The sequence below is a fragment of the Rana temporaria genome, chromosome 3 (assembly GCF_905171775.1).
Source record: "Rana temporaria chromosome 3, aRanTem1.1, whole genome shotgun sequence".
Classification (NCBI taxonomy): domain Eukaryota; kingdom Metazoa; phylum Chordata; class Amphibia; order Anura; family Ranidae; genus Rana; species Rana temporaria.
This window is the reverse complement of record NC_053491.1, coordinates 211,842,046-211,858,519: the sequence shown is the minus strand read 5'-3', so window position 1 is coordinate 211,858,519 and position 16,474 is coordinate 211,842,046. Positions and strand designations below refer to the sequence as shown.

The window sequence follows — 16,474 nt, the reverse complement described above, 5'->3', positions numbered from 1 at the left end:
AGTGTAAGATTAAGTGGTTACAACCATAAGTGTAAAGAGTAGCCTGTCCACTGGTAAGCTGGCAAGTAAGAGCCCACGGGGCAACTATTTAATATGTGTAAATATAATAGGCCAATATAGCAATTGACCTAATGAATAAATTAAGTCCCACTTCCCCTTCCTTGCCCCTTCCCTGACCCTTTTTCCATTTTTCTGCTCCTCAAAGTGTAATGGTAATGGTACATAATTACAAAAAATAAATAAAAAAATTGTGATAATTTTATTTTACATGTTCTTGTTCCCTCTGCAGGTGATATTGAAGTTCGTAATTTGTCATCGATGTTTGTCCAGCTAAAAACCAAGTTTGGAATAAGAATTCAGTTTGCCAAGGGAGGAGAGAGACTTTATATTCAAGCCAGCAGTGCATGGAAGAGGAGAACGCTGGGTTTATGTGGAACATTTAATGGAAATCTGAGAGATGATTTTCTGTAAGACATTTGTCTTTTTATGATACTTTGCCATGTTATTTTTTTTAAAACAGATGTTTTCTGCTTTTTAAGTGGACCCCTAAATCTAACCACAGGATGTAGCAAGTCCCCAGCATATGAAGGAAGCCTGTGTGTGAAGTAATACATTCCAACCTAGAAAACATAGCGAGCATTTTACATAAGCTTTGAATGCCAAATCAGATCTGAAAACAGTATTTCATAGTGGCAAGGGGTAAAAGGTGCTATCATCCTATCCTTTCTGTCCTACAGCTATTGTGAAAAGAAAGTCCAGAAATAAAGAAGAGCTAGCTGCACCCTTCCACTCCGACCTCCCTCCCTCCTCCAGGGATATTTCAGAAAAGTAGCAGGTGTTGTGACCCCCCAGTGTTTATAGCAGCCAAGAGGCACAATTGTGCAGCCTGGACATAAACAGTTAACTTGTGCCCATTATAATAGGCCAAGAAAAGTCACATGACTAGGCACTGTAACTTCACAGACATGTTGGGTGATCACTCTAGCCACTCACTGTGGACATACGCTGTTGACAGCACTGTCCTCTGCCATTAAAAGACAAGTCCATAGTGAATGCATGTGCTGCAGCCCATTCACCACTACTTTAGAAATAGGCATAATGACACTAACTGCAAGTCCACTGACGCTCAATATGCTTGTTGGCAGATGCAGTCTGCTATCTCCCCTGAACGTGGTGCTCACCCGCAGCAGCTATGCAGAGGGAGAGGAAGTCATGGGGAACAGGGTTCCCAATCCTCTATGGTTTCCTGAGTCACTGGGGTAGCGATCCAATTGGATGTTGGCCGCCCATGTAACTCTTGTGGCTACCTTAGGTGTGGCAGAGCCTATTTAAGATCATGACCCTTAAGTTTGGCATGCTTTATGCGAGTGGGCAGTGTAGGGAAAAGTACCCTGTCTGGGTAGGGAAAGGCTCCTAAAAAGGAGGGAAATGTAGGGACGCATTTCTCTGGATACCTTCCTGGTTGGGCACGAGAGAGCCAAGCCACTTGCTGTCAGTTTGTCTGGAACCTGCTTCTTCACGTTATCGGAAATTGTGAGTGTGCCCAGCTGGGTAGCTGTTTCCACTGGGTCTTTTGTGAACTGTTGTGAACTGTTGCTGTATTACTTCAAGTTTTGTATTGCACCTGACTGTGTAAATTATTGCCTCTGCCACCCGCCGGACCCCACCTACATGTTGACATGTCAACTGCAACAGCACTTCTTCACTCCCTGCCCCTGACCCCACTCTAGGCCACTGCACCAACACACATGACCCCACTCTATGCCACTGCACCAACACACACGACCCCACTCCATGCCACTGCACCAACACACATGACCCCCCCACCCCCACTGCACCAACACACATGACTCTACTCTCTGCCACTGCATTGACATGCTCTTCTTCACACTCTATTACAGCATCTACACACACTTTAGTATTTGTCCCATTCATTGGACTGATGAGCACTGGGAGAGGCTGGAGAGCACTAGGGGGAGCTTGGAGAGTACAGGGGTACTGATGAGCACACGGGGGTCTGAGAGCACTGAGAGGGGCTAGAGAGCATGGGGAACTGAAGAGCACAGGGGGGGCGGAGAGTACGGGGGGGGTGATGAACAATGGGGTAGACTGGAGAGCACTGGGGGGAGTTGGGGATCACAGGGGGGGGGGGCTGAGAGCATGGTGGAAGCCTGAGAGCACTAGGGGGCAGTAGAAATAAGCTGGATAGGAGTAGCAGATGCATACTTAGTAGAAAAACCCATCTCTTTATTCTTCTCCTACAGCCTCTGAATGACCATGGGAGGAAGAGAATGAGAAGCAGGACTTCAGAGGCTGTAGGAGAAAAATAAAGAGACGATTCTTCTACTGTGTATGCAACTGCTCCTCCTATCCAGGCACACACATGGGGAGCCGCACTCACTTTCCCTCCTGTCCGGTGGCCGCGTCTCATGTAGATCCTCTCCCTCTTTATGGTCACAGGTAACGTGACCTGTAGTCTCTGACCCCCCCAGCCCAGCCAGCCGCGGCAAGGTCGGGTGAGCGGCGGGGGCTCAAGGAGCAGCTTAGTTGCCTTGGCCCCATAAAGACGTGCAGCCCGTAGGCTCTAGCCCACCATAAAAACTGACAAGTGTGCCCTACGGCCAGTTCGGGCCTGAAATTGCACAAAGCAAGGCCCATAAAGACATGGATGAGCGAGTTTGGGGTGAAGAAACTTGACTACTCTGCACAGAGTCCTGACATCAACCCAATAGAACATCTTTGGGATCAATCAGGGCAGACACTGCGAGCCAGGCCTTCTTGTCCAACATCAGTGCCTGACCTCACAAATGCACTTCTGGAAGAATGGTCAAACATTCCCATAGACACACTCCTAAACCTTGTGGACCACCTTCCCTGTTATAGCTGCAAAGGGTGGTCCAACTCAGTATTGAACTCTACGGACTAAGACTGGGATGGCATTAAAGTTCATGTGCGTGTAAAGACAGGTGTCCCAAAACTTTTGACAATATAGTGTATGTCTATGAAATGATATATATTATATTATACATTATATATGATATACTGTATATAATGGATTTTCCAGACTTAATAAAAGCCTGAGCCCAGCATACAAACCATTTTATTTCCCAGAACCCTCTACTCCACCACGTGACTGGTGTAGTGCCCTAATTTATTTTCTTCAGGTGTAATGTGTGGGGGTTTATAAATAGCCAAACTATGCCAGCATATAAGGTTTTAAGCAAGTATGTCACACAAGTTGATTTTAAGAGTCCATATAATGTATAGTGCTGATGAATTATTATACTTTTAGTTAAAAAGAGTGAAAACTAACATTTAGTGATCTTGGTTGCAGAGGATCCTAGGCTCATTTAGTAAAGCTCTGACTTTACTAATAATTTCTTTTTTTTTATCAGTTCTCCAGCAGGTATGATTGAAGGGACCCCACAACTTCATGCAAATGCCTGGAAAATCTCATCAGCCTGTTTGACTCCAGTAAACATCCCTGTAGTGGACCCATGTGACACTAATCTTCAAAATGGTAAGTTTTCCGTGTTCGATATTGACATACAGTATGTAACTCTAACTGCAAAACATAATATATAAGTATATATACAGGATAAATAATATATTAAGCAAAGACAGAAAATTCATGCTAAAAGTTTAAAAAATATATATTGTAAAAAAAAAAATCACAGAGTAAGTCATACAGTAAGCATATAAAAAGAAAGTAGTTTATAATAATCAACCTTTTTTATGCAAAAGTAATGCTAAGGCTAGGAAATACCTGACCTGCTATTTTTTTCAATATTTTAGATGGAATTAAGGCCTTGGATGCCTTTAGCCTAAACAAAAAGGAGCACTGAAGTATAGGCAAAATTTGATGAGGATGGCAACATTTTATTAGTAAACAAACGGCTGTAATCTTAATGGAGCTTGCAGCCTAATGCCTCGCACTGTACACACGACCGTTTTTCTCGGCAGGAAAAAAAACAACGTTTTTCCCGACGGCATTCCTCTCAAGCCTGCCTTGCATTTACAAGTTCAGGCCAAATACCGCCCGTCCAAAGTGATGTACAAGTACGACGGGACTATAAAGGGAAAGTTCCATTCAAACAGCGCCACACTTTGGGCTGCTTTTGCTGATCCTTGTGTTAGTAAAAGTTTGGTGAGAGACAATTCGCGCTTTTCAGTCTTTGTGCTTTTCAGTCTTTGTGCTTTTCAGTCTTTGTGCTTTTCAGTCTTCGTGCTTTTCAGTCTGTTACAACGTGACGAATGTGCTATTTCCATTACGAACACTAGTTTTACCAGAACGAGCGCTCCCGTCTCATACTTTTACGATTCTGAGCATGCACATTTTTTTCCAATCAGAAAGGCATGCACACAACCAATTTTCTCGACGGGAAAAAGTCCGCCGGGAATCCCAACGGAAAAAAGAAAGCTTGTTCCCGACAGTTTTCTCATCAGGAAAACTGCGATGGAGCATACACACGGCCGGTTTTCCTTGCCAAAAGCTCTCATGGCAGTTTTCCTGCCGGCAAAACCAGTCGTGTGTACGAGGCATGACAGACATGACTGCCTGAAGAATCTCATAGGGGCAAGCAGATTGTATTAATGCCTGCTGTACACCTACAGCTATATGAGGTATTTATTTAGGTGAGAGCCTTTAGAAAGAGATCTGATTTACAGTATTATTCATTGAAGACCATGTTATTAATTTGTGCAGAATTTTGCAGTAAAGATAGGCCCTTCACCTCTCCCTTTAAAATAGTTGAGTATAACGTACTTACCACATTCATAGAGATACATAGATTCTAGGACTGATTGATTGTAACTAGGGTTGTCCCGATACTGATACTAGTATCGGTATCGGGACCGATACCAAACATTTGCCTGAGTACTTGTACTCGGGCAAATGCTCCCGATGCTTCACCTGATACTTGTACTGTCAGGGGTGATCAGTGCATGGGGAAGTTACAGGCACCAATCACCGCTATATAGTGTATTCCTCCGTGTATTCCCGCCGTGTATTCCTCCGTGTATTCCCGCCGTGTATTCCTCTGTGTATTCCCGCCGTGTATTCCTCCGTGTATTCCCGCCGTGTATTCTGCCGTGTATTCCCGCCGTGTATTCTGCCGTGTATTCCCGCCGTGTATTCCCGCCATGTATTCCTCTGTGTATTCCTCCGTGTATTCCTCGGTGCTCCTCCTCCACCCCCTGGAACTGTCAGGATGGAGAGAGGGGTAGGAGCCGGTAAATCCGTCTCCTTACTGCTCTGAATGGACAGAGTCAGTGATCACTGACTCTGTCCATTCACATAACTGAAACATCGTAAACTGTGATTACAATGTTTCAGTTTATGAATGAAGAGAAGACGCTGTCTTCACTCCATTCATTTTCAGCGCAGCTGATGCTGCTGAGAAAGGGACTGGGGAACATGTGTCCCTAGTCCCTTTCCCTGTCTCAAAGGGGAGATGTCAGAGATCTGTTAAGACCCCTGATATCTCACCAAAGCCCCCCAACAGGGCTGAAAAAAAATAAAGAATAATAAAAAAAAAAGAATAAAAAAGTTATTGTAGAAAATAATAAAAAAAGAAAAGAAAAACACACTGACACAGTCCACCCCCCCCCCCCCCCCTTAAAAAAAAGAAAGCATTATAAATAAAAAAAAAATTGTAAAAAAATTATTTTGTAAAAAATTAAAAACAAATTGTTAAAGATAAACAAAAAAAAAATACTGACACATGTGCTGCTGTCACATGAGATTAAAAAAAAGTATCGGTATTCGGTATCGGTGAGTACTTGAAAAAAAGTATCGGTACTTGTACTCGGTCTTAAAAAAGTGGTATCGGGACAACCCTAATTGTAACCCAGCTAAAGTGTAAATCTAGTTAACACATTTTTATAGTTTTGGATATAATGGGGAAATGTTGGAATAAACCTGTTATGATGATAAGTATGCCATAGGAGTTTTCTCCTCACTTTTCAGAGATTTCCTCTGAAGCCCTTTACACACGGGCCAGAATCTCGTCAGGAAAAAAACGTAGTTTTACACACTCTCGGGTTTCTCGGCAGGAAAACACTGCCGAGAATCACAATGAGAAAATAGAGAACATGTTCTCTATTTTTCTCGTCAAGATTTTAGGGAGTTTTCTTGACGAGAAACCTGAAAGCCTCATACACACGCATGGTATACTCTGCAAGAAAGCTCTGGGTCACATCTACGTGGGTTTGCAGCGCATGTTTGTGCAGGCATGGCAGACAATCCATTTTAATGGGCTGCTGTGACTGCATTTTCCACAGAAAAACGTAGCAGCGTTTCCACTTTGCTATTTCCCTGCAGTTCAATTTTAGATGTGTGGAGGTGCCATTAAGAAAGAATGGCAGCCTTGCGTGTTTATAAACAGCAGTATGTTTTGACTCTGGGTGCAGGAATTTCTGCAGATCCTGCACACGCTGCTGTTTAAAAAACATGCAGGGCTGCCATTCATTTCTAATGGCACCCCCACGCATCTAAAAATGCAGTGTGTTTGTGGGTGTGGGACCTGCAGGGAAATTGCATGGTGCAAAAAGCACCATGCGATTTCCAGGCCGCTGCATTTTCTAAATGCTGCATGCACCTTTTCTCTACAGGAAATGCAGGCATGGCAGCACATTCAAATAAATGGGGTGCCAATCCAGCGCCACAAACCTGCATAGATGGGAACCAGGCCCAATGGAAGCCCATCAAGCAGTGTTGCATTTCACTTTGTCTATGTGTGGAAGATGTGCCAGTACCACTGGTGGTCCATGCTAGTGCTCCGATTAGTGAACAGTTCAGCCACAGGATTTAGTCCACACTCACAGTCAGACTATTTGGGGAGAAGGACCTACCTGGTCCTGGCCAGTTGGGCTCACCATCCGGTGGCTCTCAGCACAGTGGGCATCTGCTTCCTCCCACTCCGATCCCAGATCCAAAGTCTTTGGCTCTCACCACCACTGCTGACTGCCGCTCCCTCCCACTCTGATCTCAGTTCCTATCCTTCGGCCTCCCGAGTCCTGAACATGCGGTTAGTGCAGTAACAGACTCGGGGCTATGGGCCCCAGATTCGGGGCTATAGCCCCAATAGCCACCCCCTAGCGACGCCATTGGTCCATAGAAAGTAATGTTATTTCAAATATCTGTTTTTGGAACGAATCAGAAATCGTATCAGTGTAAACCAGGGCTTAGCCCTCATTCACAGGGCCATCCAGAGCTGTACACCACCTAGATCAGCATATTTCTGTGGTGGGTGTGGCCAGGTGTTTGCTATCAGCTGCAGACTTTCAGCCTGTACAAATCAATGACAGGCTGACAGACCCTGAAGCTGTTCACATGTAATTACAAATGGAGTGATTACCTGTGGTTAGGGACAGATGAGTGGCCTGGACACAAACTGTTTGCTTTCAGGTCCTCTAATCTGTCCCTAACCACATGTACTGTAATCACTCCTTGTTCAAATACATGCTGCTGATTGCAAACACCTAGCCATATCTGCTGCAAGAATGTGTTGATCTAGGCAGTGTTGAACCCTGGACATTATCTATTTATCAGGTCTGCAGGATTCCTATTTATCAATTGGTAATTAAATGCGATTAAATATTAAATATACATTGGACCCTCTTTGGACTCTTTTAAACAATAGTTTTCTTCCAGTTGGATATGCAGCTCAGTGTGATGTTATCAATCAAGAACTTTTTGCACCATGCCACACATATGTCAGTCCAGCACTGTATTACCAGCTCTGCCGCTTTGATGCATGTAAATGTGGAAGTAATTGTCTATGTAATGCCCTGGCCCACTATGCCTATATCTGCAACAAGCATGGCATCGCTATCAACTTTAGATCTCACGTTTCATTCTGTGGTAAGTAAAACATTTTCTTCCTAAAACAATGAACTCTTCTTTATGGCGAACATCAATTCCCTTTATTTGTGTAATTGCTGTCTTTACCAATTTGAATAATTGAATACACAACCTGATCAAAATTTTTAATCTTAAATAAAATTTTCAACAAATTGTTCATTTAAATTTCAGGGTAATGGGAGTAGTTAATCTTTATAAATATACAGTATGTCAGTATTCAGCAATTAAATATCTATCTTTGTGAAATTTCTCTACTTCCATTCCTTTTCTGCTCACATTGATTTTGTATGTTCGAATTTGATGTGAGCTAGATTAAAAAGGTTCTAAAATTTCCAAATCCACTTAATATGTAAAATACAAGCCTCATCATTAAAAAAATAACATTACCTTCTTTGAATCCTCCTTTATTTGTTCTTTAGGTGCTCCCTTCCATACACTACTGCCTACAATGGGAGGTTTTTGGTTGCAGAGGAATTGCTGCCAATTCATAAAGCAGTTGGCAGAAATAGGTGTGACCAAGTGCTGACTGGCAAGCTACAAGCTTCTGAATCGGCAGTGAAAATGTTGATGGCCACATCCCCTTGCAAATTTTTTTTTAATGTCACTGTAGTGCAAGCAGGAACAGCCCTAATGAGAGTGGCAACACTGTTGCAATTTCAGGCTGTTTGCCTGTTTGGTAGGGCATTTGACAGGTGTTCGCCCTGCTGAACACCCTGCAATCCACTGTGCGCTGCACAGCACATTCTAAGCCCTGATTGGGAAAAGCTTTTGGCCACGGCACCCTTAACAACCGATGAGTCATTAGCTGTCAATGGGCTTCCCCGCTGACAGCTGAATATTTTTTTTTTGCTGGCAATAAAAAAGTGAAAAAAAAACCCTGGCATGTAGTTTCCTCCCAATCCATACCAGACCCTTACCCGATCATGCAGCCTGGCAGGCCAAAAAATAGAGGGACGAGTGAGCGTCTCGCCTTTCCTGAACCATACCGGACCACATGTCCTCAACATGGGGGGGGGGGTGGGTGCATTTGGGGGCGGGAGGCTCTGCCCCCCCAGCCCAAACCACCTTGTGGTTAAGGAGCTTTGAAGGCAGGGGGCTTATTAGAATCTGGAAGCCCCTTTAACAGATCCCCAGATCCCAACCCCCCCTTTATGTGAATGAGTAATAGGGTACATCGTACCCCTACCCATTCACCAAAAAAGTGTCAAAAAGTAATAAAAACACAGAGGCAGTTTCTGACAATTCCTTTATTAAAAAATAAAATAAAAATCCATCATCAATTACGCCACTGCCGCCAATGCCACCGCCACCACCGCCACCACCGCCACCACCGGACCCGAAAAAGGGGAAAAAAATAGCTCCACTTTCAACTAAGTTAAACCGCCGAATGCTTGGCAAGCCATTTCACAGTTCTTATATAGGTAAGGGGCAGAGCAACCTGGCGACGTCACCTGGCGGCACCCCCCACTTGTGACGTCACTGACCGGTGCCACCAGGTGACGTTGCCAGGTGGCCCCGCCCTTACCAATTTAAGAATTTTCAAACGACAAGCCAGGCTTGTCTTAGTTGACAGTGAAGCAATTTTTTGCTTTTTCTGGTAAGACAGTATGGCGGGTGTCGTGATTGATGATGAATTTACATGGGGGGGACACTTTTTTATTTTTATAATGAAGGAATTGTCAGAAACGGTCTCTGTGTTTATATTACTTTTTTGGTGAATTGGTAGGGGTACCCTATACTTATTTACATAGGGGGGGCAGGATCTGGGGGCCCCCTTGTTAAAGGGAGCTTCCAGATTCTGATAAGTCCCCTGCCCACAGACCCCCACAACCACAGCCTAGGGTTGTGGGGATGAGGCCCTTGTCCCTATCAACATGGGGACAAGCTGCAGAGTTGATGGCATGCGGCCTGGTATGGTTTATAAGGGGGTGCCTGTTCTTCCCCACTCCTTCCTGGCCTGCCAGGTTGCGTACTCGTATAAGGGTCTGGTATGGATTTTGGGGGGACCCCACGCTGTTTCTTTTTAAATTTCTGCATGAGGTTTCCGCTTAAAATCCATACCAGACCCGAAGGGCTTAGTATGGACTCATGAGGGGGAGGGCCCCCCCCTTTTTTTTATTGCTGACAATGGTATTGTATTTCAGGCAATTTAAATTACATTTCATTAATTTCTTAAATTGTTGTTGCAGCATTTTCTATACATGCTAAAAATGCGTCACTTTACAGGCAGACAAAGGGGACACCCAGGCACTTTATTTAAAGGAATTTTTCCTTTTTATTGTTTGACTTTAAGCATAATTAAAATCACTGCTCCTGTAAAAACGATCTTTTAAAAAAAATAATTTCCATTGACACATGGCAGGGTATGGGGGTCCAGGCAGTACCTGGACCCCCATACCCTTTTTATGGCCAAATAGTTGCATATAAGCCTTCAAAATGAGTCCTATAGACTTTAATAGAATTTGCCGTTTGAGAGTTAGAACTTTTTCTCTGTTTGGGAGCTCTGGTGCGAACCAAACAGGAGGATGTTCGGCCCATCTCTATTAATAAACATAATTCAACACGTTTCATTTTCCAAAAGATCAGTGTGACACTAGAATAAATGTATTAACAATATAGTAAGTTGAAATGTTACCTTATTGATGAATAAAGTGAAAAATATTAAACTGTGTTCTGTAGGAGTTGTCTGCCGCTTTGGAATGTTGTTCCATCAATGTTCATCATACTGTGGCCGCACTTGTTCCTCTCTTTCCCTGGGAGAAGTCTGCACTGATGAGTGTATAGAAGGATGTAACTGCCCTGATGGAAAGTACTTTGATGAGTCTCTTAGTTTTTGTGTTCCTATGTAAGTATATGTGTTGAATGTAAGGTAGAGTTTAAAAAGGTGGGATATATATATGTTCTATAGGTTATATGTTATGTTTTGTTAGGTTGTATACTAGTTGTCACACAACCCTGGCAGAACTTAGGTACTGGGTTTGATTTCTATAGTCCCATATTTTTGTAAAAACTCTAAATGAAGTTTGTCTGTTCGCCCCTTATTTGAGTGGGTTTCCCGTGGGTCTCCAAGTTTCTTTCCACAATGTATGAACATACTAATTGATTAATTAGCCTTCATCTAAATTGCTCTACTGTGTTTATGTGCTTGTGAACGGTGTAAGTAACCTTCTTCATGTGCAGGGACTGATATGATTGATCCAGTGTCCAGTGCTGCAAAATATGAATTATTATCTGAAATACACATATGCATAGCTCCCAACTGTCCCTGATTTTGAGGGACTGTCCCTCATTTGGAGCAATGTCCCTCTGTCCCTCATTCCTCCTCATTTGTCCCTCATTTTGGTCTGATCTATACTGTATAGAAGTATATAAAATGCACTTTTTATCTATCAAAAAGTGTTTCCCAGTGCTAAAACTTTCATCTGGTTTCTAAATTGCTGCATTTGTAAATTCCAAAAGCCAATATAAAGGAATATTAGTGGTAAAAAAGCACTTGTGGGTTTAACCAATCTTTTATTTTTTGTACAATTCTCCTTTAAGGGGGCGTGACAAGGGTGTGTGTCCTATGCCTGCATACTTTTGCTGATAGGTGTCCCTCATTTCCATCTCAAAAAGTTGGGAGGTATGCATATGAAGTATGTACAGTATAATGATGTCATATATATCAGTCAGCTAGAATATACATCAGTTGTACCATACAGTCATTCTCCACATAGGCACTTTGCTGCTTTTAAAAAACACAGATTTATGTTCCAAAAAATACTATCAGGTTGTGAACATTTCTTTCTACTGCAGATCAAACTGTCGTTGTTATTACAAGGGCAGAATTTACCATCCCGGGGAAGTGATTTTAAGACAGTCTGGATCTTGGTAAGATAAACGTTAAATAATTGTTTTCAGAATGCATTTAATGGGAATGGGCCATGAGAAAAAAAATGGATGGTTTACAGTGACGTGAGCCTCACTTTGTACCTTATTCAGTAGGTCAAAGCTCAATAACTCACCAATTGAGATTTTTTTTGATCTGACTTCAGCAAAGTGAACTCTGGTAGCTAATGGACATTACACATTAACGTTTATATTTGCCCAGCAGTGCTTAGTATTGATGCTTCTTCACTCCACTAATTACAGAAATAAGGTGCTTTATCTTTTTCTGCTAGCCAGTGTTTGAATGGAACAATGAAGTGTACTGAAACCGCTACAACTATGACAGGTATGTTAACATTGTTGAACCACTAAGCACATATCTATAATTTGCAAATTTCAGAACATATTTTAGTAGCTCTTACATACGAGCATTTCCATCATTTAAATTATTTTAAATACTAAGGGGTCAATTCACTAAGCTTTACCGCATGTGATAAGGGTGTCCTATTACTCATTTGCATATACATTATATCATGCGGTAAATAAAGTCCAATTCATAATAAAATAATAACGATTATGCGGTATTTACTGGGAAATAAAATATGGCAGTAAATATTGCATAAACATTTCTTAAGTCCAATTCACAAATGAACCAGAGAGTAAAAAAAGCTGGCAATATTTACAAATTGTTCCCCACTGACAGCTGAGTATGAAAAAAAATCAGACAATTAAAAATGTTGAAGAAAAAACACCTCAGGGTCCCCCCCCCCCAGTGCATACCAGGCCCTTAGAGTTTCGTATGGATTTTAAGGGGAACCCCATGCCAAAATGTAAAATAATGTGGGGTCCCCCTCAAAATCCATACCAGTCCCTTATCCGAGCATGCAGCCGGGTAGGTCAGGAAAGGGGGGGGGGTGCCCCTCCCCATATCAGGCCACATGCACTCAACATGGGGGGGATGGGTGCTTTGGGGCAGGGGGGCTCTGGGGTCTCATCCCCACAACCGAGACTGATGGTTGTGGGGGTATGCAGGCAGGGGGCTTATCGGAATCTGGAAGTGGGCTCCCAGATCCTGCCCCCCCCATGTGAATAAGTATAAGTACCCCACCTGTTCACAAACTGTCACAAAGTAATAAAAACACACACACAGTTTATGACAATTCCTTTATAAAAAAAAAAAATTGTGTCTTCCAGGTGTAAATCCATTGTCAATCATGCTGCCCGCTGGACCTTAAAAAAAAAAAAAGATGCCCCTGCCATCGATGAAGGCTGGCTGTCTACTGCAGGTTCTGGCGTCTGACATTTCTTATATAGGTAAGGAGCAGGGCCACCTGGCTACATCACCTGGTGGTGCCGCTCCTTGTGATGTCACAGACCAGTGCATGCTGGGTCGGTGACGGGACCAAGAGGTGACTCTGCCCCATAACTATATAATAAATGTCAAACAACAGAGCCTGCAGTAGGCAGCCTTCCCCAAAGCACCCACCCCTCCATATTGAGGGCATGAGGCCTAGTATGGTTCAGGAAGGGGGGCGCTCGCTCGGATAAGGGTCAGGTATGGATTTTGGGGAAGGGGGATTCCAGGCCTTTTTTTTTACATTTTGGTGTGGGGTTCCCCTTAATATCCATACCAGACCCAAAGGGCCTGGTATGCATGGGGGGGACCCCACGCTGTTTTTTTTTCAGCTGATGAGTCATTGGTTGTTAAGGACGCAGAGGCCAGCTTCCCGACCCGCTCCTTAGCAAGCAGCTCATTGCGGTAAATTACCACAATAACTAATGCAGTGATTACCCCTAAATCGAACAAATACCTCATTCTGTTATTAATGCAAAATTCTTAATGAATTGAACACTTGCACAATTGTTACCACATTGAGTGAGCTGTTATTTAACTCTTATGCCGCGTTCACACGATCAGTTCGTCTGATGAAAACGGTTTGATGGACCGTTTTCATCAGACGAACCGATCGTGTGTGGGCCCCATCGTTTTTTTTATCCATCAGTCAAAAAAATAGGAACTTGTTATAAAATTATCTGATGGATAAAAAACCTATAGAAAAAAACGATCGTCTGTGGGTACGTCCATCGGTTAAAAATCCATGCATGCTCAGAATCAAGTCGACGCATGCTCGGAAGCATTGAACTTAATTTTTCTCAGCACATCGTTGTGTTTTACGTCACCGCGTTCTGACACAATCGTTTTTTTTAAACGATGGCGTGTAGGCACGACTGATCATCAGTCAGCTTCATCGTATAACTGATGAAAAAATACATCAGACCGTTTTCATCAGATGAACTGACCGTGTGTACATGGCATTAGTGAATTGACCCCTAAATTATTTATGGCATACAGCTCCCCTTTTTAATAGACTGGTTTTGCTTTTCTTTTTCTTTTCATCTTTTGTAGTTGTTAGCCTTAAGGCCCATGACATGATCAGAAAATCATACAAAAAATACCACTTTCGAAATGATCGTACGATAATCTGTTCGTTAGTACACAGCTATAATTACAAATTTTCAGATGGGACAAACATGAAAATGTTTCTCAAACGATACCAGATCGTACGAATTCTTGTTTAATCAGTATAGTGTTTGTTCAAAAATGCAATTACATTACATCACATGACATTACTTCTGAATTTTTATTCTGTCACATGAGAATTCTTGTACTTTAGCAACCTCTTCATTTTCGATCTGGAGACTAGCATGCAAAAAAAATAAGAAAATGATCATTCATCCGATAATCTCATTGTGTGTACTAGGCTTTAATGTTGTTTTTTTTTTACCAGGGGTGTAGAGTAGACTGCATCAATATATTAGGTGTGGAGGATGCATGAAAAACAATCACTTCCCTTTAGCAGCTTCCTTCACTGCCTTGCGATTCTGCATGCTTAGCAATCTTTTATATTTTAATATTGCTGTGGGGAAGCAACCGCCAACCAGTGTTCTGAATCAGGAACTTCATGTTGCTTCATCTCCTGCACCTCTATACCCCATATGTACCAGCAGCAAAGCATAGGTTAATTTCAAATATCAACAATCATTTTTTCAACAGTGAGCAGGACTTTTTAAAAGAGGCGTTTTCGAACAATATAGCCTAATTGTGCTTGAAAATTCAGTTAGGTGTGCCTGTCTTTCTATCATTACAGTCTAATGGGAGTCTGTCAATCACAGGGCTACAGCATAGTGTACAATGTCCTATATTTTAGAATAACAGTAGTAGTTTGTATGCTTTCTTTTACTTCATATACAATCATTTTATGTTAAAGGTCAAACATGCCCAGAAGGAAAAATATACTTTGACTGCAGGAATCCTGTTCTTGGTGTACCATCTGCTGGTGTGAACTGTGAAGTCACTTGTGCCAACCTGGCAATGAATTTCTCATGTGTCCCATCCCCACTTTGTGCCAGTGGGTGTATTTGTCCACCAGGGTAAGTAAGTAGATATGATGCATTGCATAGATGACTGTTTATGTGTATATTGATGTATTCATGTGTATGTGTATATTCTTTTGATATTATGTTGTTTTGCAGTATGGCTGAGCACAAAGGAAAATGTTATGTTCCTGATAGCTGCCCATGTTCATGGAAAGATTGGGAATACTTATCTGGAGAAGTCATAACTACACCGTGCTACACATGGTAGGTTATTTAAATCTTCTATAGATAAACTATGAAGGAATGTACATATTTATACTATATATATTATGTATATACCGTGTGTATATATATATATATATATATATATATATATACTGTATATATATATACAAATACACACACACACACACACACACACACACACACACACACAAACAAACAAACAAACAAACAAACAAACAAACTAACTATACATTGTAAGAACTTGGGGCCAGATCCACAAAAGGGATACGACGGCGTAAATCTAGATTTTCCTAGCTTGTGACGGAAAATATAAGTTATATGAAGACAGGAGGCGAGTATCTTATGCATTAACTTTCTTTATTTAATGCCCATAGCAGACACTTTAAAACTTTTCTATAAACTTTTAATGTAAAAAAATTTTCAGTCAGTAAGACTACGACTCCCAGCAGTCCTTGTAATCCGTAGCCACGCCCAGGTCGGTGACCTCTATATAACAGACTGCCCGACTAAGATCCTCCTCTTTCTTGCTGCGAAGATCTTGCCCGTCGGATGTCGTCGTCTTGAACTGTATCCGTCCGGCCGGGGTCCGAGGAATCCATAACTTGGATCAGAGTCGTTCGTCGAGTCCCAACGGGGGTCTCGGAGAAATTTTAACCCAACGAGGGTTCAATAGGCGTTCCGTCCCAACAGGGGTAAGAAGACAGTAGAACTTTCAAGTATCCCAATCCGGAGTATTACCCAGGTACGATATTCAGTAACCTGTGAAGAAATCAGAGATATACATAATAGGGTGGGACGGGAGGGAAGATACTCGCCTCCTGTCTTCATATAACTTATATTTTCCGTCACAAGCTAGGAAAATCTAGATTTATATATCAGACAGGAGGCTCATATCTTATGCAAGTTTAAAGCTTAACATCTAATCCTGCAGACATAATATGCATATCCTGACAGAATACATTGCACATACAATATTAGGGTAAAACTGCCATGGATACATGCTCTTGCGGTCTAAAGTAAAAATGACGGAAGGTAGTCTCTGAAGACCAATCTGCCGCCACTAGAAGATCGGAGAGGGAGCCCCCTGACGTGACTACTTTGGTGGCCATGGCCCCTCTG

The 16,474-nt window shown here is 42.4% G+C and overlaps 1 protein-coding gene across 2 annotated transcripts in view; it reads left to right on the top strand.

The window, feature by feature from the left end:
* The window catches only part of OTOGL (otogelin like), a 218,400-nt gene that overhangs the window by 60,441 nt on the left and 141,485 nt on the right, over window positions 1-16,474 (top strand). For both annotated transcript variants that reach the window (XM_040344209.1, XM_040344208.1), the window contains 8 exons: window positions 290-467; window positions 3,396-3,520; window positions 7,655-7,864; window positions 10,544-10,709; window positions 11,660-11,734; window positions 12,025-12,077; window positions 15,001-15,163; window positions 15,266-15,373. In XM_040344209.1, the coding sequence (XP_040200143.1) occupies window positions 290-467; window positions 3,396-3,520; window positions 7,655-7,864; window positions 10,544-10,709; window positions 11,660-11,734; window positions 12,025-12,077; window positions 15,001-15,163; window positions 15,266-15,373 (1,078 nt within the window). The remainder of the gene's footprint in view (window positions 1-289; window positions 468-3,395; window positions 3,521-7,654; window positions 7,865-10,543; window positions 10,710-11,659; window positions 11,735-12,024; window positions 12,078-15,000; window positions 15,164-15,265; window positions 15,374-16,474) is intronic.